The sequence below is a fragment of the Peromyscus californicus genome, unplaced genomic scaffold, assembly GCF_007827085.1.
Source record: "Peromyscus californicus insignis strain IS unplaced genomic scaffold, ASM782708v3 Scaffold_5__1_contigs__length_169319896, whole genome shotgun sequence".
In the NCBI taxonomy this organism is placed as follows: domain Eukaryota; kingdom Metazoa; phylum Chordata; class Mammalia; order Rodentia; family Cricetidae; genus Peromyscus; species Peromyscus californicus.
Genome location: NW_026294573.1, coordinates 25571411 through 25598153, shown reverse-complemented (window position 1 = coordinate 25598153; position 26743 = coordinate 25571411). Strand labels below are relative to the sequence as shown.

At 49.4% G+C, this 26743-nt stretch overlaps 1 protein-coding gene across 4 annotated transcripts in view; it reads right to left on the bottom strand.

Moving 5' to 3' along the window:
* Azin2 (antizyme inhibitor 2) overlaps positions 1–24458 on the bottom strand; it is a 34439-nt gene extending 9981 nt beyond the window's left edge. Inside the window, exons 1-8 of one of the 4 annotated variants that reach the window (XM_052716397.1) lie at positions 24105–24452; positions 23391–23587; positions 21733–21906; positions 12624–12796; positions 11643–11777; positions 10813–10978; positions 9318–9480; positions 7835–7947 (exon numbers count right to left, since the gene is read on the bottom strand). In XM_052716397.1, the coding sequence (XP_052572357.1) occupies positions 7835–7947; positions 9318–9480; positions 10813–10978; positions 11643–11777; positions 12624–12796; positions 21733–21906; positions 23391–23495 (1029 nt within the window). In that variant the 5' untranslated portion in view covers positions 23496–23587; positions 24105–24452. Of the gene's footprint in view, positions 1–7834; positions 7948–9317; positions 9481–10812; positions 10979–11642; positions 11778–12623; positions 12797–21732; positions 21907–23390; positions 23588–24104 lie in introns of all 4 variants that reach the window. The other 3 variants (XM_052716401.1, XM_052716398.1, XM_052716400.1) reach the window with 3 other exon arrangements.
* Between the last annotated feature and the right edge of the window lie 2285 nt (positions 24459–26743).

Here is a 26743-nt window from a genome sequence, read left to right as displayed (position 1 = left end):
TAGCTCGTGGCTTTCCATATTTCCCCGATCTCTCTAAGGCTTTAACTCAAATTTCTGGCTCCGTGTTTTTTATTTAATAAGACCAATTAGAAATTCATCTACAGGATTCATCATTAGAATATCATTCTTTTTTTTTTTTTTTTTTTTTTTTTTTTTTGGTTTTTCGAGACAGGGTTTCTCTGTGTAGCTTTGCGCCTTTCCTGGGACTCACTTGGTAGACCAGGCTGGCCTCGAACTCACAGAGATCCGACTGGCTCTGCCTCCCGAGTGCTGGGATTAAAGGCGTGCGCCACCACCGCCCGGCTTAGAATATCATTCTTAAAAGTGCTTCTATTTTAGCCAAAACTGTACAATGGAAAATAGAAAGCATCTTCAACAAATGGTGCTGGCATAACTGGATGTCAATGTGTAGAAGGCTGCAAATAGATCAATATCTGTAACCATGCACAAAACTTAAGTCCAAGTGGATTGAAGACCTCAACATAAATCCAGCTACTCTGAACCTGATAGAAGAGAAAGTAGGAAGTAGTCTTGAACACATTGGCATGGGAGATCACTTCCTAAACATAACACCAGTAGCACAGACACTGAGAGAAACAATCAATCAATGGGACCTCTTGAAACTGAGAAGCTTTTGTAGAGCAAAGGACACGGTCAACAAGACAAAGCGACAGCCTACAGAATGGGAAAAGATCTTCACCAACCCCACATCTGACAGAGGGCTGATATCCAGAATATATAAAGAACTCAAGAAAATACACATCAAAATACCCAACAGTCCAATTAAAAAATGGGCTATAGAACTAAACAGAGAATTCTCAACAGAGGGAGCTCAAGTGGCTGAAAGACATTTAAGGAATTGCTCAACATCCCTAATCATCAGGGAAATGCAAATCAAAACGACTCTCAGATACCACCTTACACCTGTCAGAATGGTTAAGATCAAAAACACTGAAGACAGCTTATGCTGGAGAGGATGTGGAGCAAGGGGAACTCTCCTCCACTGCTGGTGGGAATGCAAGATTGTATAGCCACTTTGGAAATCAATATGGCACTTTCCTGGAAAATTGGGAATCAATCTCCCCCAAGACCCAGCTATACCACTCTTGGACATATACCCTAGGAATACTCAATCATACCACAAGGGCACTTGCTCAGCTATGTTCATATCAGCATTGTTTATAACAGCCAGAACCTGTAAACAACCTAGATGCCCTTCAACCGAAGAAAGGATAAATAAAATGTGGTACATATACACAATGAAGTACTACTCAGCAGAGAAAAACAAAGACATCATGAGGTTTGCAGGCAAATGGATGGATCTAGAAAAAATCATCCTGAGTGAGGTAACCCAGACTCAAAAAGACAAACATAGTATGTACTCATTCATGGGAGGATACTAGATGTAAAACAAAGATGACTAGACTGCTACTCACAACTCCAGGGAGGCTTCCTAGAAAACAGGACCCCAAGAAAGACACGGGGATCGCCCAATGACAGAGAAATGGATGAGATCTACATGAGCAACCTGGATGTGAGTGCGGGTAATGAAGGGCAAGTTTCCAGGGAAAGAGAGCTTAGGGGAGCAGGAGATCCCAGCTGGATCAAGAACAGAGAGGGAGAACAAGAAAAAAATAAATGAAGACCACATGAGAATAGGAAGAAGCAAAGTGCTAGAGAGGTCCCCAGAAATCCACAAAGATACCTCTACAATAGACTGCTGGCAATGGTCGAGAGACAGCCCGAACTGACCTACTCTGGTGATAGGATGGCCAAACACCCTAACTGTTGTGCTAGAAATCTCATCCAATGACTGACGGAAGCGGATACAAAGATCCATGGCCAGGCCCCAGGTGGAGCTCCAGGAGTCCAAATGGCAAGAAAGAGGAGGGATTGTGTGAGTGAGAATTGTTGAGACCAAGCTTGGAAAAAGCACAGAGACAAATAGCCAAATGAATGGAAACACATGAACTATGAACCAATAGCTGAGGAGCCCCCAACTGGATCAGGCCCTCTGGATAAGTGAGACAGTTGATTAGCTTGAACTGTTTGGGAGGCATCCAGGCAGTGGGACCAGGACCTGTCCTGAGTGCATGAGCTGGCTGTTTGGAACCTGAGGCTTTATGTAGGGATACTTTGCTCAGCCTGGGAGGAAGGGACTGGACCTGCCTGGACTGAATCTATCAGGTTGAGCTGAATCCCCAGGGGAGTCTTTGCCCTGGAGGAGATGGGAATGGGGGGTGGGCTGGGGGGAAGATGGGAGGGTGGCGGGAGCGGGGAGGACAGGGGAATACGTGGCTGATATGTAAAATTAAATTAAATTATAAAATTATACAATAAAAATAAAATATAAAAAAAGTGCTTCTATTTTAACAATGTCAAATGGGCCAGTCATGTGGGGATCATTCTAACGAGAGGATATGCACGGAAGTATGAATAAGAATAACAAAAACTCCAAGGTGCTTGAGTGGCAGGCTAGGCAGTGATTGTGAAGGGAGATTTTTCTCTGACATTAGGCACATGAATAAAACATGACCGCTACCCATAAGGGGCTCAGTCTGCAGAGAATAAGCATTCCACCTTATGACACTTCACCCCTTCAAGGCCAGTTTTCCCATTGTAAAATGGGATCAATAACACATGTCTTAAAGGATTCTTACAAAAATTAAGTCAACCCAGAACCCACTGCCGTAAGCACGTGATATCAACTGTCACCGATACACAAGCAACACTGGCAGTAATGGAGCACGATGCAGATTGCGTAAGAGGAGCTCGGACGGACAGAAGGATGGACGCAGGAGGAGCCCGGATGACAGAGGCTTTTTCCCGCCTGGAAACTTCCGCTCGACTTGAAGTTGCCTACTACACACATTTCCAAAGGTTGTTTGATTCCAGCAGTATACACATGCCTGTGGCAGTCCTGACCGTTCAGGAGGCTAAGGCAGGAGGCCACCCTGGGCAACATGGCAACACCCTGTCTTTTAAAAAGTAGGGAGAGAGGAAGGGAGGGAGACAAGAAGGAAGGGAGGGAGAGAGGTGGAAGAGAAGAAAAGAGGAAGGGAGAGAGGGATGGAAAGAGGAAGGGAGGGAGAGAGGAAGGGAGGGAGGGGGGAGGGAGAAGGGAGGGAGGGGGGAGGGAGGGAGGGAGGGAGGAAGAGAGAGAGAGAGGAAGGAAGAAAGGAAGGAAAGAAGGGAGGGAGGGAGGGAGGGAAAAGGAATGAGTTTGCAAAGTGGCCAATGAATGGTAGCAGGCAGGAGGAGGGGCTGGAGGAGCACTGATGGTCACTTCAGGGGCTCAGTCAGGCGGGGGCCTGCACTGTGATGGCAGCAGGAAAGATGAGCTCAGAACCGATTTGGGATCTAGAGCTGCAGGCGTCCTCCACTCGGGAAGCCAGGGAAGGCAGGAACCCACCATGTCCAGTCAGTCCTCCAGCCTTGCTGGCTGGAGATGAAGAGTTCAGATCTGAGCAAGTTTAACCTGAGGTGCATGTGAGACACCAGAAGAAATGGGAAGTGGGTGAGGGGAGCTGGAGGAGTGGGCTCAACAAACAAATCACTTGTTATGCAAGGGTGTACCCCTACTATGCAGATCAGCAAGAGACACCCAGTGAGGACCAACAGCCAAGGCTGCCCTGTAACTGCCACACTAGGGCTCACACACACCAAAAAGAAAAGAAAAGAAAGAAAGAAAAAAACAAAAGAAAAAGAAACAAAGAAAGAAAAGTTCAACAGCACCAAAGGGAAACAGAGGAAGTCTACACATCAGAAAACTCCAGAATGTAGTAAGTGCTACTGTAGTGGGTAGCTGTTCCAGCTTTGACCTGGAAGTACTACCCCCAGTGAGGCTTCCGGTAACTGTCACGCCTACCTATGACCTGCCCCCACCCCCCCAGGGGGGGCAGAGACCTGAGCCCTAAAGACCCGGAATCCAGATGTGCCGGGTCTCTTGGTTCCTGGTGATCCTGGATGCTGGATGGTAGACCGAGCAGAGTTCTCCAGAGAACCCCGCTGGACTGCACCTCATCTCTCCCGGATCCTGTAACCAACCCCTTTACTGGCTGTAAGTTACCCCAAATTAAACCTCCTTTTTAACCACGTGGAGTTACCTTAATAAATCCCCACAATACGCTACAAGTGAAAAAACAAAAACAGTTTTATCAACAAGTTATCAAGACTTTTTTTAAGAGGGTATTGGGAAATCTCTACTTTAAAAGACATGGCAAACAAATGTCCCATGAAGGCCTTCTTCGGCTTCTGAGTTCAGCAGATCAACTATAAAAACCATCTGGGAGGCAAGTGGGAATATCTGACCACCAATGGTGGATGATGGGAGATACTCGGAATTTTTAAATTTTGATGACTGTGATCTGCCTCTTGATCTTTTACAAACAGTATATTTGTTTATATTTTCCTCATGACATTACTGTAGCCTGTGTACTAATTCACACACATTTATACACATGCACTCGCTCACACACACCCACACACCTCCATCCAACAAGATCATATTTACAAAGACAATTTTTACCTACTCTTGACAACAGACCTCAGCACAGTGCATATTGAAGGATTTGAATATTTTAATTTTGTTTATGTGTGTGCTCATCTACATGTATATGTCTGGATAAGTATGTGCACACATGTGCAGGTGACTTCAGAGGCCAGAAGATGACATCACATCCCTTGGAACCAGAATTACAGGTGGCTGTGGGCCTCCTGATGTCGGTGCTGGGATCTAAACTTGGGTCTTCCGAAAGTGCAGGAAGTGTTCCTAACTACCAAGCCACCCCCTCAAATATTTTAATTTTGTAAAAGAAAAACAAGCTGGGTATGGTGGGGCACGCCTTTAATCCCAGCATTGGGAGGCAGAGACAGGTGGATCTCTGTGAGTTCAAGGCCAGCATGGTCTAGAGATATGCAGAGAGACCCTGTCTCAAAATGAACAAAAATGAGCTACATATGGTCTGGTAATAAGAAGCAGGACTTGTACCAAAGAGTCTACTACGACAACTGTTTATACCTTAGGTATAAAAGTCCTTGGGAAGAAAGACTGAGGCCACAAAGCAGTCACAGCCACTGGTGCAGACAGGAGGACTCTGGACACACTCCAGACACAGACAGAGCTAACTCCTGCATAACCTCTGACCCGAGGCTGTGTGAGCCCCCAGCAGGCTCTGCTCACAGCCAGTCTCAGTTAAGGGTCACAGCCTCTGAAGGGGTAAACTGAGGCATCATCAGAGAAAGAACAACAGACCATAAAGAAAGTTTACAGGAAGATCCTGGCACCAGAAACAGCGGCTGGACGGGGTGACAGTGGGTGTGAGGCTGGAGGGGGTGTGAGGCTGGAGGGGGCATGAGGCTGGAGGGGGCGTGAGGCTGGAGGGGGTGTGAGGCTGGAGGGGGCGTGAGGCTGGAGGGGGCATGAGGCTGGAGGGGGCGTGAGGCTGGAGGGGGTGTGAGGCTGGAGGGGGCATGAGGCTGGAGGGGGCGTGAGGCTGGAGGGGGTGTGAGGCTGGAGGGGGCGTGAGGCTGGAGGGGGCGTGAGGCTGGAGGGGGCATGAGGCTGGAGGGGGCGTGAGGCTGGAGGGGGTGTGAGGCTGGAGGGGGCATGAGGCTGGACGGGGTATGAGGCTGGAGAGGGCGTGCGGCTCTGGGGTGGCAGTGGGTGAGAATCTTGTTCCCACTCTGTTGAGAAGCTGAGGAAGGGAACAGAGGGCAGGCCAGAAGGACAAGCAGCTGTGAAAATCACCTGTGAACTGAGTGTGGAGCCACAGTTAGAGGCTAGCTTGGGTGTCACAGGAAAAGCCTGTTGCAAAAACAAAAAAAACCTTTAAAAGGCCTGGTCCGCAGAAGGGACTTCACGCCATGCCTGGTACTATAAACCTGATCAAAGGCTCATGGTTCAGCAGGCTAGAGACTCTCGGGCACCAAGTACTGCTGGGTTTCTAAAAAGACACCTTGCCAAACTGCAAGGACCATATACCAGTGGTTCTCAACCCTCCTAACGCTGCAACACGGTTCTTTATGTCATGGTGACCCCCAACCATATCATTATCTTGTTGCTGCTTCATAGCGGTAATTTTGCTACTGTCATGAATCATAATATAAAATATCTGGGTACAGGATCTCTGATATGCGACCCCTGTGAAAGCGTGGTTCGACCCCGGGGTCGTGACCCATAGGTTGAGAACCACTGGTCTATACCGTAGATTACTGCAGCTCTCAACTTCAGCCAGAGAAGCCTCTCTCTGCAGTGAGCCGCAACTTAGAGATTCATAACTGGTTGCTGCACTCATTACAAGATCCGCCACCAGCATCCCTGCAGGAGGCGGTGGCACGGACTGGACTCAGCAGGTTATAAAGGGGGGGGGGGGCATTTGAAAGCGGGAGTAGGATGTGGGGTGTGGGGAGAGTTAAGAGGAGGGGAATAAGAGTAGACATGATCAAGACATGTGATTTACATGTATGAAACTGTCAAAGAACAAATACAACATTTTTTTTTTCTTTTTCTGGAGCTGAGGACCAAACCCAGGGCCTTGCGCTTGCTAGGCAAGCACTCTACCACTGAGCTAAATCCCCAACCCCCAAATACAACATTTTTAAAGTTGGAAATGGGAACTGGATATGGCCAGCCTGGTCCCTTGATCTGTATACTAGGAAGTTAGCTGCCACAAGAATACAGAATGTAAAAACCTGAATTCTTCTACGCGTCAGGGAGGCTTCCTCAGACATGCAGATGTAACTGGAAACCAGATTTAACTTTGGAACAAGACCCCACAAGGCTATTGCACAATGTGTAGGCCCCTGAATGAGGCAGAGATGGGCTCCCCCTGCCTGCCATGGGATGAGGAGAAAGAAGGGCCTTGGGTAGGTGGGTGTCTGGTTTTCTTTCCCCACTTAACCATGCCCACTAAAGCTGCTGGAGGCCCGGGTGTGCTCTCTTGCTCTTGTTCCCGTTTATATGAAAACCCATTACAGACAAACCTTACTTCTAGGGACTAACTCCAGAGTGGGGACCACAGGTGTCTGTCAAGACACTTCATGCTGGAAATAGAGTCAAGCAGCTAGGGCTGCATTGGCTGAAGTACTTTGGAGCCACAAAAAACCACAGCAATAGCTACACCCCACATAAATGAAAAGATGATAAAACAACATGATCCTAGTGTTATAAAAATGAGTACTTTGAGCTGGGCGATAGTGGCGCACACCTTTAATCCCAGCACTCGGGAGGCAGAGGCAGGCGGATCTCTCTTAGTTCAAGGCCAGCCTCGTCTATAGAGCGAGATTCAGGACAAGCATCAAAACTACACAAAGAAAAACCAAAACCAAAAAAAAACCTGTCTCGAAAAACCAAAAAAAAAAAAAAAAAAAAAAAAAAGAACTTTGCGTTTTCTAAAATAATGAGAAGAAATACAACATTCTGCACAGGGAGCAATATCTTCACCTTCACCCGTGCTTTCTTTTCTTTCTTGCTTTCTTTCTTTTCTTTTTCTTTTTCTTTATTTCCTCTATGTAGCCTAGGCTGACCTTAAACTCATGATCCTTTTGCCTCCGCACCCCGAGGACTGAGATTCCAAGTACACACCATGCCTAAAGCTTTTGTCTATTTTTTTTAAAAGCCATTTTTAGTGTGTGTTGAACCCAGGGCCTCCTGCATATTAGGCAAATTCTCCACCACTGAGCTACACTACCCGAGAACATAGTTCAGTGATAGAGCAAGGCTCAGATGTCTGAGGCCTTGGATTTGAACCCTGGTACCACAAAGACTAAAATAAGAAGAGTTAGATAAAAACCAGGCACAGGATGAAGGCACATTCACAAGGGATAGGCTCACCTTCTGCAGGGTGGGGGTGGGGCAGATGTTGTCGAACAGGACTGAGTTGAAGATCCCATACACGCCCTCATCGAGGTGGTACACGATGGTCTTAGGGGCCGAACTGGTTTCCTCTGTGAGGATGGGAGAGAAGAGGGGCCACACAAGGAGAATGTGAGGAGCCTGGGAATCAGAAGCTGGCACTATGGTGGGGCCAAAGCTGTGGGGCAAAGGGTTGCCCCTCCTTCAGGTATGGGGTAAACCCTGCAACAGAAGCTACTAAAAGTCATTTTTCTGGTGACATGGAGACTCCCCCTTGCAGCTGAGTCACGGTGCCAGAACATATTTCCCTGCTTGTATCCGAGTCCCTAAAGGCCCCAGGAAAAGCAGAAGAGCAGCTCACCCAAACTCAGAGCCACTTGCTCAGAGGCACATGACAGGGAGGAGGTACATCAGAGTAAGAAACCAGGGGGGCTGGATACACTAGATAGAATATCTCCCCAGTCTGTAGGAGGCCAGGAGCATGCATGAATGCACATACATGCACACAAACATGAATGCACATACATGTACACAAACTGACCACACTACCTGGAGCCCCACACTGCCAACAAACTCTCTCTGAGGAAGAGCACACCACTGTGACACTCTCCAGTGTGAGGGTTCTGAGCAGAGGGCAAAGCTCAAAATCAGATTCACTGGCACCTGTCACTCATGGGGTCTGAGGGATCCCTATGGGAAGCTCGATCTATCCGGAAGGGCAAAGAAGGGCACCGATGTCGGTGGTGTGGGCACGGGAGCTCGTGGTCATCCTGAGCTGAACTTGAAACCCAGCGCTGCCCTCTATCACCCCGTGACCCTGAACTGATGACGATGTCCTCTCTATGGTCTGTCCTCCGTAAAGGAGATGTGAACAAACCCACTGTCATCACGTTCTAAGAAGGATGAACAAGAGCCTGGACCTTGAAGAGGAGGAACACACGGGACCAAACGCAAGCTCACCTCTAGCTAACTATTAGGCAATTCACTGACATTCTCTTTAACTCCATTTCTCATCCATAAAATGGGGCCAATTAAATACCTATCCACCCTAAGGCTGTTTCGAGGTCCATCTGCATAAGACACAAACACACTAAGGAATAAAGCAGAGATTCTCAAACTGGGGTCTGAACGGCCTTTTCACAGTGTCACCTAAGACCATAAGAAATACCAGATATTTACGCTACAATTCATAACAGTAGCAAAATTACAGTTATGAAGTAGCAATGAAAACAATTTATGGTTGGGGGTCACCACAACATGAGGAACTGTTTTAAGGGTCGAAGCGTTAGGAAGGTTGAGAACCCCTGGAATAAAGGGATGAAACTGTCTTTGGGGTGAGGGGAATTGACTGCAGCTTTCCCTACAGCAAACACCCATTCTCCAGAAGGCCTCACCCCGGCTTAGCCCGCCACCATCGCAGCTTCAGGGAAGAACAGGGCTCTGCTGCCCACCTGGCACCTACCTTCCTTGCTGGGCTGGTCCAGAAGAACCTCCTTCTTGGCAACGATGCTGACGGCCACAGTGAAGGCAGAAGTCACATAGTAGCGTCCCAGCTCAGCAAGGATGTCCACACCGCAGCCCTCAGGGAAGTACAGGTCCAAGGCTGAGTTGATCACAGAGGCAATCTGGAAGAGAGGTACGTGCAGGACCACGTGATTTCAGGAAGAACTTGGCAGTTGCTAAGGTCCCAGCTGGTAGCTGGGCACAGTTAGCCAGGAAGGCACATGGGGGGGGGGGGGGACACTGGAATGAAGACCTAGCAGTTGCACAGCCACTCGCCCGGATAATCCCACCTAGAAAGGGGTATTCCCTCCTATAATGCTCGGTGCTCAGATTCCAGATTCTCTGCCATGGATCCTTCCTTCATAAATAAGCAGCTTGTTAAATAGTAGGTAAGGTTTCAGAAAAAAAACAAAAACAAACATGCAGAGCCGCTCTGTCACCCGGACGGGTGACCCTGACCACTGTGAACTTTTAGAGTGGCTCCCTTCATTCTTACGCACACCCTATTTTTAATTACATATACAGTCGGGTTATGTGGATCTGGCGTTTGTTATTGTTGTTGTGTCTTTATGGGAGAAGGGTTGGTTATTTGAGCCAGGGTCTCATGTAGCCCAGGCTGGTCTTGAACTTCTGATCTCCCAACATTCACCTTCCAGGTGCTGGGATTATAGACATGCAATACCATCTCCATCACATGTATGTTCTTACAACCTGCCACACTCAATGGACTCTGAATGTCCTCCAATGTGATGAATGTTTTCATCATACTCCAGGCAGTCTGAGCACTGGAAAGTCCACTAGACTTCTGCTATATACAAGGCTGCAATTCAATATTGAGGCTAATTCCTGGGGCATCTGGAGCCTTCTCAGGGTCACTTCCTATAGAGAGAGACTACAGAAGTATTGTACTACTGAAGGAATGCGCCCCAGGCAGACTTTTTAATTCTAACACTCAGGAGGCAGAGGCGGGCAGATCTCTGCGAGTTCCAGGGCTCTCAAAAAACCAGAGGGAGGGGGCGCCCCTAGGGGTCTGAGTGGGAATCACTATGACTCATTTGTGCTGCCCTTGGCTCACAAGTGAGTGGGAGCATTCCTTTCCCGCCCTTCCCCCCAGGTTTCTTGTCAGCCCATTGGAGGGTGAATAAGGTGCGTGTACTCAGACCATCAAAGAGCTCACGCATGTAAATACGTCTTGACTGAGCCTCTCATAAGCTAGCTAAGTGCATGGGCTGGAGTCAAGCTAAGTGAGGCGTGCAGCCAGCTCTGCTGTGGACTCAGGAAGGGAGTCTACAAGTCCCGCTGAGCCACAACACAGGGTTAAGAAGCAGCAATAAAATCCAGGAGAGCACTAAGCCCAGTGTGACACAGGCCAGATGTACTGTACAGTGGGCTATGTTTGCTGTGCCCCTCCCCCACCACAAAATGGCATCCAAGCCACTCTTGACCACAGTTACCTCTTCAAATCTCACTTTGGCTCCCTCTAAGCCAGGAAAGCCACCACCAAGGTCCAGAATGTTCATCGTGTGGCCCAGCTCGGCACCCATTTGAAACACGAGCCGAGCATCCGCGATGGACTGGGCGTAGGCCTGAGGGTCAGGACAGCCACTGCCAATGTGAAAACTGGGAAGGGAAGAAGAGCCTCGGCTTACATACAATGTCCAGGTGCACCCATGCTACAGATGCAATGACTGAGGCCTGGGACATCAAATGGGCTACAAAGGGTCCCGTGGTCACCTAGGAGTGGACAGGAGGCACTTCTCCCATCCCTTCACGCTTCCCTGGAGAGGAATCTTCTGGAATGAGAGCTGAGGTCCCAAAGTATCCAGGTCAGGATACACCTGTCAGTGAGCACGTGGCCAGGGTGAGTTACTAGGCTTGCTTTGTTAAATCTTGACATCTACAGACTGGGGAGAAAAGTCCTTACTGCACAAGGGTGTAGACTAAAGCCTGAGGTATTTACTCAGCATGGAACATGAAGTACCAGATAGCTGAAGCTGGAGAACTGGCCATAACTATACCCTATCTCTGCATGGAAAGAAACAACCTCTGGCTTATAGACATTCAGGACTCTCTCAAAGCCATGGCGGTGGGAGGAACCTCCTGGGATAAGACATTCTGGGGACTGTAGTAGGGATGCTGATAAATCTTCCTTCCAAAGAGAGGACACTGTCCAGAGGCCCAGGCTAGGGGCAAGCCCTGATAGAGGCCCAGGATGTCCATGATTAGGTCCTGGGAAAAGGTAGTGGGTCTGGCGTGGGCAGAGTGGCTGGCTCCCAGTGCACACCTCACACCCACCACCTCCACATGGCTCTTCTTGGCGTTTTCAAGCAGATGTCTGCAGGATTTCAGCGACGCTCCGAACCTCAGGCTCAGGTGACTCAGGGAGTGAGAGTCCTGGGTAGCAATGCACAGAACCATCCTGTGGAGAAATGCAGCATCCCTGCTGAGTGAGCCCCGCCCCCACTGCCACGCCCAGCTGCTCCTCTTTGGACCAATGAGCTGAGACCCACATAGCTGAAAGGCCACTGAGACCACAGCCTTCCTAGGTCACTCTGCACTGCCAACTGACCTCTAAGTCACCTGCTGGGTCCAGGTCACATCAACCCTCACCCAGGCAGCTCACGTCTTCCCAATCAACTCCATAGCCAGACATATTGCATAAGAGGGAACCGTGTGTCAAACAAATTCCTAGACAGAGTCCTGAAACATGAGGGGTGCTGTGCTTTGGGTGAACCAGAATGGCTCCTGGACACCCTACTATTCCCTCAGACCCCTCTCTGGATCCCCAGAGTGTCAAGGATTATTAACTGTCACAGCCAGAGAAAAACATCCATCCCTGCTACCTCCCAGAAACCATTTGCAACTGGGCCACTGCTCCATGACCAATATTACTGTGTCCCTTACCCATTGTACAAGGGATATTCAAGCAACACTCCACCTCTGTACATCCCTCAGATGGTCCACGCTGTTCCCAACACGGACATACTTGCTTGCCTTGGCTGTTTCTCCCTCCCAAATTTCACTCATCCTGGCCTTCATCTTTCCTGAAGCTGTGACCTCCGTAATACCTTGGGCCTTTTCTACCGAGGGCTGTAACATTTCTGCCCTGGATCTGGGTCCTGTCCAGGAGTACCCCATCCTCCTGTAAGTGTGGTGGGATCCAAGGAGCATCCAGGATGGGGACCTCTCCCCAGCTCCCCACTCCTTCCCCCGTCCAGCCTCCTCCAGCAGCCCAGCCTCCCTGCAGAAGCGGTCTTCGGCTTACTTGGCACTGGGGTGGCTCTTGACCACCTTGGCCAGCTCCACTTCATTGTCGAAGCTCAGGAGGCTCACCCCATGCTTGGCAGCATACTTGATCTGTGCGCTTTGCTTACAGGGGTTGGCACAGATGATCTTACTGGCAGGGACACCGATATGCTGGACCAACTCCATCTCTGCCTGTGAAGTTCCAAAGGTCGTGGTGAGGAGGCCCCAGGGCCTGCTGGCCGTTGGAGCCCAGGCATGAGGGGCAAACTCCTAACTATACACCAGGTGTCCACTAAGTGGGCCCTCTCTTTCTCTCTCTTTGGTTTTTCTTTTTCCCCAAGACAGGGTTTCTCTATGGCTGTCTTGGAATTCACTCTGTAGACCAGCCGGCCTCCAACTCAGGGATCCACTGCCTCTGCCTCTCAAGTGCTGTGGTTAAAAGTGTGCAGCACCACAGCCTGGCTAGTGGGCCAGCTCTTTAAGACAGCAGATACACAATTGCTTCACACTGATTACTCAGTCTCTGATGGCAGGGATGCCATGTACAGACACATGGGAGGCACACTGTGCAATCCTGGGGACGGGGAGGTCCCATTCATAGCGAAGACAGCATATTTGCATATTTATTATAACTTCCTGTCAGCAAGAAAAATCTCTCATTCTACAGTAATCAGTATATTTATTCCAAAACGTCAATGCCTTTAAGGGGAGGCGCGCCGGGCTGGAGAGATGGCTCAGTGGTTAAGCGCACTTGCTGCTTTTGTAGAAGACCTGGGTTCAGGTCCCAGCACCCACAGAGCAGCTCCCCACCACCCATAACTCTAGTTCCAGAGGACCCTCAGCAGGCACAGCATGCACGTGGTGCACATACAGCTATGCGGGCAAAACATCCATAGGCATACAAATAAATAAATAAATAAATCACTCTTTTAAAAGGGCAGGGGCACACATTTTCTAACTCACAGAAAAGGCTCTGTGCAGACTCACGGGCTTTGGACAAACTGAGATGTTTAATGAATGTTGCTTGGAAAACAGTATGAAGAGTCCTCAAATAACAACAACAAAAATACACAGCAACTGTGATTACCTGCACAGGACCTACAAGACTGAGGCTCTGAACATAGCCTGAGGAGCTAAGGAGGCCCCACCCTCAGCCTGAGGCCAACAGATCTCTGTGTTTGAGGCCAGCATGGTCATAGTGAGTTCTAGGCCAGTCAGGGCTACATAGTGAGACCCTCCCCTCACCACAGAAAAGTTGACAGCAGAAGAGGGACTAGTTGGAAAGAGGAGGACCTGTGGAAGTGAGAGAGGACAGAGAGAGGGTGACAGGATGGATGAACGTGAACCGAACACTTTATAGCCGTGTATGAAATGTCATAATGAAACCTACTATGTGATACCGAAATCCCATATAGGTAACACCCAGAGGACTTGAAGTCAAAGAGAGAGCCATGGTCCCCTGTTCAGGGCAGCATCAGTCACAACAGACACGGCACAAAATCAGCCTAAACATCTGTTTCTGGAGGAGTGGATAAAGAGAACATGGTAGACTACAATTCATTCTCTTAAGAACAGGGAATCCTACCGTTTGTAACGTAGATGAACATGGGGGGACATTGTGGCAAGTGAAATGAACAAGGCACAAGAAGAAAAATACATGAACTCGCTTCATGTAGGGTATATGAGTGGGGGTGTGTGTGTGTGTGTGTGTGTGTGTGTGTGTGTGTGTGTGTGTGTGCAGGTGCACATGTGTGCACGTGTATGTGGAGGCCACAGGTCTACATCAAGTATCTTCCTCAGTCACTTTCCATTTTTTGAGCCAGGGTCCCTCACAGAACCTGGAAGCTTGCTGATTGGGCTAGCCTGTCTAGGGAGCAAGTCCCGGATGTCTCTTGGTCTTCTGTCTTCCTAGTACTGACATCACAAGCATAGGCTCTTCACCTGGCATTTTACAATGCCGGCTCCTCATGCGTGTATGGCAGACACTTCATGTCTGCGTGGCAAACACTGTATCAAATGAGCCATCGCCCCAGACCCCGCATTAACTACGTGGGATCTACAAATGCCAGCAGCAGGAAAGCAGAGAGTAGAATAGCTAAGTTCCCAGGAGCTGAGGAGATGGGAGGCAGGGAGGTGTTAGTCAGAGGGTGTTGTTCCAGTTAAAAGGTGATTTACAGACATCAGGGCGACTCCATGAATAGCAGCATGTGTGTGCTTAGACGCTGCCAAGACATAGGATCGTAGGTATTCTTATCACAGAAAAAAAGGAGTTAAAGCATGTGTTAGCTTGGTTTTGGCATTCCACTGTGTGTGTGTGTGTGTGTGTGTGTGTGTGTGTGTGTGTGTGTGTGTGTGTGTGTTACACATACATATATTATCTGACACACGAGAAATGTCTTCAGGGCCATGGGTCTTTCTGACACAGATCACCCAGCCCAAAGGCCTGAGCTGCACTGCTGTGCCAATGAATGCATTCTCTCTCCCTGATTTCTTTTTGGTTACTGCCATTTTTTTAAACTTGCATTTGCTTATTTGGAGGAATGTGTGTGGAGGCCAGAGGATAAGTTTCAGGAGCTGAAGCTCTCCTCCCACCATGTGGGCCCCAGGCTGGATTTAGTAACAAGGGCCTTTACCGGCTGAGTCATCTTGCCAACCCTTATTTGAGACAGGGTATGATGTAGCCCAAGCTGGCCTTGAAATGAACTTTAAATTTTTTTTAATTACTTTTTATTATTGTGTGTGCACAGGATACATAGATGCATGTGGATGGGTGTGCCATGGTGCACATGTGGAGGTCAGATTCTGAGGGGTCGGATTCTCCTCCCACCACGTGGGTTGAACTAGAACTTCTTATGTATCTGAGGATCAAACCCAGGGCTTCTGTGCATGCTGGGAAAGCACTCTGCAACCGTGCTATATCCTTAGCCATTTCAGGTTTTGCATCACTGAGCCCTACCCCTCACTCCTCCTCACCTTTACTGACCGTGGCTCACATGCCTGCTCCATGGATGTATAGATGGTAGTAGTGTTAAGTACCCATGTTCACTGAGCAGCTGCTACGAGGAAGTCCCAAGTGAGATGCTATGGGATCCTGTACACTGCGAACATGTGTTGCTCTCATTGTTAATAATAAAAAAGCTGATTGGCCAATGGCTGGGCAGGAAGAGACTGAGCGAGAGCCAGACGAGGAGAATTCTGGGAAGAGGAAAGGCAGAGTTGGGAGAGACACGATCCAGCCGCCCAAGGAACAAGATGTCAGAGAGCAGCTAAGCCATGGGCATGTGGCGATGCAGAGATTAACGGAAGTGAGTTAATTTAAATATAAGAGCTAGCTAGTAATAAGCCTGAGCCATCGGCCAACCTCTATAATTAATATAAGCCTTTGAGTGATTATTCGGGAGCAGCTGCGGAACAGAAGAGACAGAGAAAAGCCTCCGTTTACAATGAGATGCTTTCCATCAGGTGCTAGAAAACACTTTCTATAGAGTCACTGTTTTCAGCTTCTGGAGCCATTCAGTCTGTCTTGACTACCTAACCGCCACTGTGGCACCACTGACAATTCGTAACTGAACCAGCATGGTGGTGATGTGGTTGGGCTCACTGTCCACAGTTTCCTGACCCGCCTCCGAGGCGCTGTTTCGTTCAGTCCTCACAGCCCAGGCAGAGGGGATAAGAAGTTGTGTAAGGCCAGCGATGTCTCAGCACACGAGTCCACACACAACCATGGATACACATGCACATAAAATAAGTAAAATGTTATAAAAAATGAAAAAGCTATGTAGCAAATAACAAAGCCAGCATCCAGAGTCAGGCATGCCTCTCCATGAATAAGGAGTATTCATGGTAGGAGAAATGAGAGCTGTCTGTAGCCATGGTGCGTCTAATTCTGACCCAGCAGCTTTCAGCCCTGGTTGTTTACGTGCATTAATTCCTGTAAGACCCATAACTATCAAATATTACTATTCACTCTCCATATTTCACAGAGGGGAAAGGTAAATTCAGAGAGGTCCATCCACCAATGGTGACAGTCAATAAGTGGCATTGAGAGACACAAAGATCCAACTCCAGAGCTGGACTTGTGGCCGTCACAGCTCCCATTCCAGACACAGACCTGTCACCACGCCAAGTCTGGTGAATATAAAAATGCTCCCTCCCTCCCTCCCTCCCTCCACAAGGTGAAAAGAGGCAATGGTAGCCCTGTGAGGGCCTGTGATTTAAATAATTGTGGTTATAAATATTTAAACAATAAGTGTCGTTCAGAGAAGGCTTGCTCTATGTCAGACCCTGAAGCCCAGTCTTCTATCCATTCTCATCTAATCTTCATAACCACCTTATGAGGCAGAAATGAGGTTTGGAAGGTTACGTCATTAATTCAGAGTCACGTAGTTCAACTGTCAGAGCTCAACCTGCCCCGACAGGCACGTCTTGAGCATCTGTTAATTTGCCAAGCCGTGACAGGTGTTGAAGAAAACACGTGGTGAGTAAAGTAGACAGGGTCTCACTCTCTACGGAGCTTTCAGGCTGGTGCGGGGGAGGCACAGACGAATGCATGCTGAAGCGTGGCAGAATGGCCAGCGGGTTCAAGGTACGATGACAGGAAAAGGTACAGCATGCCAGAGAACGAGGAGCCCCGGGTGTGAAGGACGAAGGACAGCGTGTGAAGTCAGAAAGGAGAGCAAAGCCCCCACTGGAGCCTTGGATGGGCCAGGGATGACAGTTTCCAGGAGAGGGAGCGGGCCACCAAGGGCTGAGGATGCTGGAATGGCCTGCGTGGGGTTCAGCGCTGTGGGGAAGGTAAGGGCTGAGGGTGTGCACAGAGCCGGCTGCCAAGGAACCAGGAAGCAGGGTGTGGGTTTGCAGGTTATCCTGTGTGGTGCAAACAACAGATTCAAGGTTCCAAGGAGAGCCATGCAGCCAGATGTGCCCTGCACACCTGCAACACCAGCGCCGTGAAAGTTCAAGGCCAGTATGGACTTTTTGTTTGTTTTCTCTTTTCGGTTTTTCGAGACAGGGTTTCTCTGTGTAGTTTTGGTGCCTTTCCTGGATCTCACTCTGTAGACCAGGCTGGCCTCGAACTCACAGAGATCCGCCTGCCTCTGCTTGCCGAGTGCTGGGATTAAAGGCGTGTGCCACCGCCGCCCGGTATGCACTATTACAGACCATGTGAAAGAGAGGGAGAGGGAGGAAAGGAGGGAATGAGTCAGTCTTGTATTTTAAGTAAAAGGTCTAAGGGCTTATTCTGGCCACCTGAGGAAAGACTTCATGGCATTCTGGGGAGACTGGTCCATGCCTGTCACAACCACCCTGAGAGAAAAGCCACTCTAGAAAGGACAGAAGATGTGCTCTGGTGGCAGGATGGCAAGTGAGATGATGGATGTGGGGATGAGGGGTGAGGATGGTAGACAGGTGTGAGGTGACCACTCAAGCCAGGGAGGGAGGCAACAGTGAATGGATGGTGTTTAAAGTGGTGGAGAGTTTCAGACCAAACCCAGAGGGCTGCGCCACTCCCAGCAGCAGGTACCAGAGGACCCAGCACCTAGGACCTGCCCGGGGAGAGGGGGAGAAAACTACACACAGGATAGACCATCAAGTGTTTGGAGGGGGAGGCCAGCCCAGAGCAGCATTCCCTCTCTCTCCTGCGCACTTTTGAAGTCTTTCAAACTGGGAATGTACACCACTGTTGGCTCTTTTTTAAAAGGATACTTGCTGGGCTGAATACTGTTCAGAGATGATAAGAAGAGAGTTCCCCAGACCAGATCCAAACGCATTCACACAGAAAGCTTTCCAAAGCCTGCCATGCTAAAGCAACTGGAACAGTCTACACCACGGGTGTTCTTCCTCCATCACAAGATGCTTAACGTGCTTCCAGTCAACTGTTTGCATGTTTCTAAATGCTGTACATCCACAAACCCCAGAACGCAGATCCTCTACCAAGGCGTAAAATCAGCATCCTCATCTTCTCTTTGAGTGAATGAATCAATGTACCACTTGAATAGTCATAAGTACCAGGGCGTGGGGTTGTTATTGTTTGCAATTATTTTTGTTGCTTTAAGATAGGTTCTTGATATATAGCCCAGGCCAGTCTCATAGTCACAATAATCCTCCTGCCTGAGCCTTCTGAGTGCTGGAATTACAAGCATGTGCCACCGTGCTGGGCTTATATGATCATGTTTAAAACAAGGCGGTCACCGGAATCTGGGTGTGGTGTCCATGCCTGTAAGCACATCTTAGCACTGGGAAGGCTGAGGAACGGAGAGTGCCACAATTTGAAGCCAATGGGCTATATAGTAGGACCCTAGATAGATAGACAGACAGATAGATAGATAAACAAATAAATAGTATACAACTGGAATCCCAGCACTCAGAGAGTGAAGTAATAGGACCAGGAGCTCTGAGTCAGACTCAGTTGCATAAGATCCTGTTGAAATAAAAAGTAAACTGGTCACTGCATCCTTGCTGATCCCTGGGTATCTTGTTGGAGGAAATTCTTAGGCGTTATCCAAACTAGACAACCCTGCTGAGTTCAACCACAAGGGGGAGCAAGGGAGTGAGCTGGAGGATGTGATAATGGGGAAAGAGGCTAGGAGGCACATGTCCCTTGGGAAAGGAGGATCAGAGCACCTAGGGAGGTGTGGCCTGTGCCTCTGGCCTGGCTGTCTATCCATCCAGCCCTTGCTCACGCCACGCCTTTGGTCTAAGTCCAATAAAGTATGGTACCATCAAGCATGGTCACCCACTGTGACCCACCAGGAGAGGGCAGCCTCCACCCTTAAAACACCTAGAAGGGGTGGCTAGTGATGTGGAACTGTGGTAAAGCGCTTGCCTAGCACACAGTAAGCCTGGGTTCTAAGTGCCAGCAGCCACTACTCAAGGAAATGCCTCAAGCAGTCTGTGTGACCCTACCGCAGGGGGAGGACATTTTCACCAGCCACATGCCCGCACAGCCAACCCTCTCCAAGGATCTGGGAAAAGGCAACACCAGTAGGGGCTGAGATCGCACTGCCAGACTCAAGCTGGCATCTCCCAGTGCGTGACCCTGGCATGATCCTGGGCAGGTGGCTCAGCTTCTATGACTCACTTCCTTATATGTTAAATGTGTATTCCGGGGACCGTCATCAAAACTTCGGTGAAAGAATGACCTCACAGACTGTTTTGAGAATAAAATGAGATCATGTACAGAAAACGCCTGGCAGAGAGCCTGGCCCAACAGAAGCACTCAGCAAATGGTAGGTGCGTGCCTTTCTCCTAACGTTTTTCTAAGCCTCTGTACCCCCACAGCTCTGTCCTTTGGAAGTCACACCCTAAAGCTAGAGGACCAGCAGCACCTCATCTGCATTTCTGGAAGTGGTGGGACCTAGTCAATGGGCTTTCACCCTGTTTTTCAACCCTAGCTCAAGGGACCCAAAGGATCCTGTCCCTTCCTGTTTCTACAGGGAGAGCCACCACACTATGGGAGGCTGCAGGGAGAGCAAAGCCTTCTGCCTCACTGGGCTTCGTGTCAGACACACACAGAACAAGGCGTGCAAAGAAGAACGAGAGGAGACTCCTCAACCACAGAGAGTGAACAGCAGTTAACCTTCAAGTGAAGGTTAACCGGCCCGCTCCATCTCCCACCCCGGTACACACATTTTCCCTACCAGACTCACTCTAGCCCATAATCTTGGACAGGCTAGCTCTCTTTTCTCTTCCAAGGATTCTTTCCAGAACTCTATAGTCACACTGCTGACCGACCGAGGCTTGATAGGAATTCTCCTCACAACAGCCATTACTAACCATCAAGAAACTGATGGTGTTGACATCACAAGAGATGTCCAGCAGGACTGCTTCCACCTTGGGGCTTGGCATTGGCTCTAACCTCTGCCTACAATGTTCTTCCTCTAGTTCTCCACCTGGCTCAATCCCCTGCCTCATTCAAGTGTGAATTCAAATTTCAGAGAAGCCTTCCTTGGGCAACTAACTAAGAGCAATCCAGCCAGGTGTGGTGACACGACTCTTCCTGGAATCCCAGCTTTTAGATTCCAGCTTTTAAAGGGGTGAATCAGGAAGACGGAGAGTTCAAAGCCAGGCTGTGGCAATAGCAAGTTCTAGACTAGCCTACAGTATATAGGGACCGACGATTCAAAACAAACCAAGCACAATACTCTTACCCTCTCCCCTGCTTCCCACCTACAATAGCACATAGTTCATTTTTCAGAAAGCACCATAACAGGGGCCTTTGTATAGTTTCATTCACAGTTAAACTCCCACCTAGAATAGTATTTTGCTGAGTGAATGAATGAGATGGACTTAAGCAAGAAGGCTTTTAATCGAGTCGAGACCATGAACCTCGGAAAATAAGCAGCGTCTGTCTTGCTCAGTGCCACACTGTGACCCACCCAGACAGCTACTACTCCACCATGGCTCATGACTAAGAACGGCTAAGCAAAGCCAATCCAAAGCCACCAGGAGGGAATGAAAAGAGCAGAAATCAAATTAGGAAGAGGGCCTGCAGCGGCAGCAGCAAAACTCTGAGAGGATTAGTCTGAAAAACACAGTCACACAGTAAGCTTATAAAGGAAAAGAATTAAAATCTAACGGCAGAAGGAGTGGTTTGGTTTGGTTTTAATTACAGGATTAGTAACTACCGCTCTAAGCCAAGACACTGTAAAACTGCCATTAACCTTAAAAACTTTCTCCTAAATAGAAAAAATAAAATACAGGTATTTTTGAAAAAGAAGAAATAACCCAGTATCGTGATATATCCCAGCACTTGGGAGGGTAGAAGTTAGGAGAATCAGGAGTTTGAGGCCAGCCTCAGCTATAAAGTGAGTTTGAGGCCAGCCTGGACTACATGAATCCCCATCTTAAAGGAAAGATTTATAAATAAATAATGAAACAAAGAAATACAAAACCATTTAAAAGGTGACCCACAGGCGCAGAGACATCTCAGGTTCCTATTTGGAACTTCAGAGCTGACAAGTTCCATGCTCATCTCTTCCTCCCTCCTCCCTGGAGCATCCTCTTCTCTTACGTAGGCAACCTGCCCAGAAGGCATGGTCAATTGCAGGTCACTCCTGTCCCCTGGAGTTACCAAGGGCACGTTTGGCGAGCACCAAGGTTAAGGACCCGGTAGCGGCAGGAGGGCTCACCTTGTTGGCACAGCTGAAGCCCAGCCCCAGCTCAGCCAGGACCTTCAGCACGCCCAGGCTGCTGTTGCACTTGACAGAGTAAAAGGGCCGGACTCGAGGCAGGTACTTCAGAAAGCAGAAGTGCTTCCTCACTACAGCACCCAGGTCGGCCACGAAGAAGGCAGCCACCTTGCCCTGCACAGCAAGAGGCGAACGGATATGAGGTCCGGCTCCCTCCCTGTACATGCTGCCCACAGTCCTTCCAAAGATGTGCCACCAACAGCCTGATGTAGCTTTCCAGGGCTCCCACATCCTCCAGGATGGAAGGCCACCTCAGGCTGACAGTCAAGGCTGTGTGACCAGCTCCAGTCCCTCCCCTCAGTCCGGCTAAAGTCAACTATAGACACTCTCTCCCATCTCCAAGCCTGTGTTCCCACCACACCCTCTGTTGAGTTTGGCAAATTCCCAATCTACCACCATTCAGCCTAAATGCTACCCACCCCACCGTGTGTGTGTGTGTGTGTGTGTGTGTGTGTGTGTGTGTGTGTGTGTGTATAATTTTAATCCATAACATTTAACACTCTGGCTGCATTTTGTGTGTCCTTTCCAAGCAGCAGAATTGTACATCCGGCTGTCTGCTCCACAAAAGGCAGACGCTGGCTTACAGCCCACAGCCATTGACACATAGGTTCTCATCCCACTGCAAACCATGCCTGCAGGTGACTGGTCCTCCCTCACAGACATGGATGAGTGTGCGGTCCCTCCCTGGGACTCCTTTTCCTTTTCATGCTACTTCTTTGTTGAAAACGGGTACCCACTCAGTGTCCAACATAATATAACAAAGGGACAGAGAAGGTCAAAGACCTTGAGAGAGGGCTTGGCTCTGGAAGAGAAATAACCCTGAAGCAATTACAAGTCCCTTCAAAATAAATAAAATGTAATAAAAGCTAGATGGGACTTTCTACAAAATAGGTTAGTGGCCATGGAGATAGAAAATACAAACCCTACCAGAAGTGAATTAGGAAAAAGGCAACAGTGATGGGAGGGGACACTAGAGACGAGGAAAGGTGAGAGAGATGCCCCACAGGGCAAAGCCCAGCATAGGCGCAGCCAGACAGCACGGCATGGACACAGTGACTCCAAAGCCCAGCAAAGGCGCAGCCAGACAGCACGGCATGGACACAGTGACTCCACGCTGATGGAGCACAGCACAAGACGGGAAGTATAAAGCCGGAAGTGTGGCTGTGGAGGCAGACCCGATCCTCTGGTGCTGAAGAACGGCTGCCGTAGGATTCTGCTTTGGAGGAGAGTTGCAGGAGGTGGGAAAAATGGGAGAAGGTCATGCGGGCTTTGGAGAGATGAGGACGAACTACAAATGTGCTCCCGCGAAGTTCCTACAGCCTTAAGAAGGTGAACTTCACGGAGCTGTCCAGATGTAAGAGGGGAGGGGACATGGGGTTGGAACTCCTAGGTTCCCGACTGGAGGGCTGGGGAGACCATGCGTGTTCTTTTCTCAAGGCAGGGGACATGGGGAGGGCAGATGTTGGGACAAGGACCAAGAATTGGGGATGACAGGAGCCATGTCTCCTATATGTCAAGTACCCAATACCAAATGAGAGAATGGAGACCTCCTACCAGAGAACAGGGAACCAACCCACACCCCATTCCCATCCCCTCACCGTGGTGGCCTGTGAGGCCCCCAGAGTGAGTTCCTCCAGCAGATCCCGGGTGCTGAAGCCCTCCTCCACCATCACAAAGTCCGATTCACTCAGGTAGCCAGCCATGCTGAGCCGGAGGAGCCCAGAGACTGGATGGAACCGCTGCCTTGGAGCGCCGCTGGCTGCCTTGGCCACCGCCTTAGAAAGTATGCAACACACTGCAGGGAGAGGGAGATGGAGGGGACCGCTGGGGGACCGGCTCTGCTGCATCCCTCACCTCCCCAGGCCTGGATTCCCTGTCTAGTCCCGCTCTGCGCCCCAGCACAAGTCTTCGAAGATGAAGTTCCCTGGGATCGGTGATGTTGCGTCTACTAGAATTGAATACTCAATTATTCCCATCCGTTAAATGGGATTGCTTTGGAGTTCCTTTCCAGTTCTGAAATTTGGGATTGGAAGGAAAATCAAATCTCAGCGTGGGAACAGAGCTGAGACACCTAGGTGGGGAAGTCACCAGGACACCTCCGGTCCCGAACACGCCTTCCTAAAGGGCCGAAAACAGGAGCTTGAGTTCGAGTCTGCTCACTGCTGCATGACCTTGCGTCAGTTTCCCCATTTATAAGGGGTTGGTTCTGGCACGCTACGAATGCTCTAAGTGCCACCGGTGGGTTCTGTCCGCGGGACCCCTCTCTCGAGTGCAAGGCGAGGGTCCCGCACCCCAGCCCCAGGCCTCCTTACCAAGCCCCGTCCTCCTTCGCGGGGGCCAGAGCCAGGCGCGCTGCTAGGGGGGGTCGCCGGTGACCTCGAAACTTGTGCAACACCCCGAGGAGGAGTGGCAGTTGCGGAGCCGAGGCCCCTGCTGAGAGGAGGCAAGGGGGTCCGGGGAGCAGGTCAGCGCCCAAAGGCCGAGGGCGCCCGCTCCCCGAGGCTCCCCCCAGCCATCCCCTGCACTCGCCTTAAAACGCATTTACACGGCTTCGGCCCATAGGTCTCCCCAGCGAGTGAATCGGATCCTCGGCGCCTCCGCTCGCTCGCTCGCTCCCCCCGGCTCCGGCCCCGCGGCCTGCGCCCCGCGCGCCCAGCAGCCACCGACCCCACGCCCCGCCTTGCGCCCGCTGCTCGCTTATATAAGCCCCGCCCGAGCCCCGCCCCCAAGTGCCCTGGCCACGCCCCTTCCCGCTCCGTAGCCCAGGCAACCGGGTGCCGCCAGCCCATTGGTCGATTCGGACATAAAGCATTCAACTCTGCGGGGCTGCTCCGCAAAGCTGCGCAGCTAGGCAGCTATCTGACCGGTGTCCGCGCAGGTCAACGCGTAGTCGGAGCTGCAGGTCCTGCGTCCTGGGTCTCAAAGAGTGGCTCTGGGAAACTTTTCTGTCCCTGCCTGAAGTCGTTGGCTCCCGGCTCCTCGCCTGGTGAAGTTCTGGCTCCTCCTATGGAGCCCAAGTCGAATATCCTCTCCCTGTCTTATTTTGTAATACGACCCTTTTTACTTAATCGCCTTTTCCGGGCATCTTAGGCTCCCAACTCAAAGGCCAGCTCAAATGTGTTCCGAGAGGCTTTTTGTGGCTTCGCAAGTACAGGGCGATGCCTCCCTGTACTCTGGAATCCACCAGACTCCGGTGAAATGTGGCTTTCAACTCAAAGCGCATCTCCTCTTCTATAGATAAATTCCTGTTCATCCATCAGAGTCCAGTGTAATGTCTTCCGCGGCCGAGCCATCCCTCGTCTCGAAACGCACGGTCCTTGTCTTAGACTCCTCCCTCCTTTGACCTTTAGTAGCGGTTGCTGAGATTCCTGCCCCCACTTTCCACTTCTTTGTCTGGTGAAACTTCTTAGCCGATTTGTGAACCCAAGGACAGGCACTGAGAGCAGGGCTCCTCGGAGTGCTTAGCATGCACAGGGTGCTGCTCAGAAGCTAATTGAAGAGTTCACCGGGGAGAACTCAGAATGCTGGTTGTCTATGAATGATCATGTGGTTACTGATTGGGAAGGAACATAACGGGACCTTTTGGGGTGCTTGGTGATGATTACAGAAGAGTGTGAGTGTGTTCCTCTGAGTTATACACATAAGATTAGTGCCCTGTACATGCTTTAGGTACATTACATTAAGAATTTACAAGTTTTAAGCCAGGCATGGTGGCAGCACATGCCCTTAGTGATCTCTGAGTTGGAGGCCAGCCTGGTCTAACTGAGCAAGTTCCAAGACAGCCAGACTGTTACACAGAAAAACCCTGTTTCAAAAGCAAACAACAACAAAAAAGAATTTACAAATTTTAAGAAAACCCTTGGTAAGGCTGAAGAGATGGCTCAACAGTTAAGAGCACTTGATCTCACAGAGGACCCGGTTCAGTTCCCAGTGCCCCTATGGTAGTTCACATAACTCCAGTTCTAGGATATTTGACACCCTCTTCTGACTTCCCTGGTCACCAGGCACACATGGTGCACATGTGCATGTAAGCAAAACATTCATACACATAAAATAAAAAGAGAAAAGAAAACCCTTGGCCTATATTAAGTGCCTCATAAATGCTACTGACTTGCCAAGAATGTCCCAAGTTTTATTTGGTAGAAATCTGTAGGTAGTTTCAATAACAAACTCCCTTTTAATTATTATTTAAAGAGTACGTGGGGGCTGGTCCAAAGGTAGTGAGTAATCTCAATTGACTGTTCACAGTCAAAGTGTATCTGAGGCCAGGGCTGTAGCTCAGTTGATAGAGTGCATCCTAGCATGCCCCACATAAACAGGGTATGTTGGCACATGCCTATAATCCCAGCACTTAGGAGTGAGACTGGAAAATGGAAGATGGGAAGTTTAAAGTCATCCTCGGCTACATGGGGAGTTCAGGGCCAGCCTGGGCTCCAGGAGATCTTGTCTTAATAAAGAAAACAAAACAAAATCACCAGCCCATCTGTAACAGTTGTTCAAGAACAGCCAAGATATTCTGGGAAAAGAACAAGCAGCTGGTGTACAGCTTATGGTAAAGCCTGTGCTTAACATGTTTGGGGACCCTTTACATCCCCATCACCAAAAAGGGAGGGGAAAGGACTTCCTCCTCCAGATATCACAAAACATTTTATTTGCTTATAATTATAGTTTTCCTTAGTTATGATAAAAGGTAAATTAAATATAAAACTTTAGACTCACAAATATAGGATAGATGAGAGAATATTTTCTTTAATTTTACCAAATACAAATAGACTAGATATTGTAACTGTAATTCTTGCTTGATAACTGTTTTATTATATGTAATTTTACTACATTAATGTTAAAACCTTCCTTTCTGATTAGACAGAAAAGGGGAAGTGTGTGGGATGTCTTTGTGTACACTGTGAATATGTGTTGCTCTCATTGGTTGATAAATAAAGCTGTTTGGCCA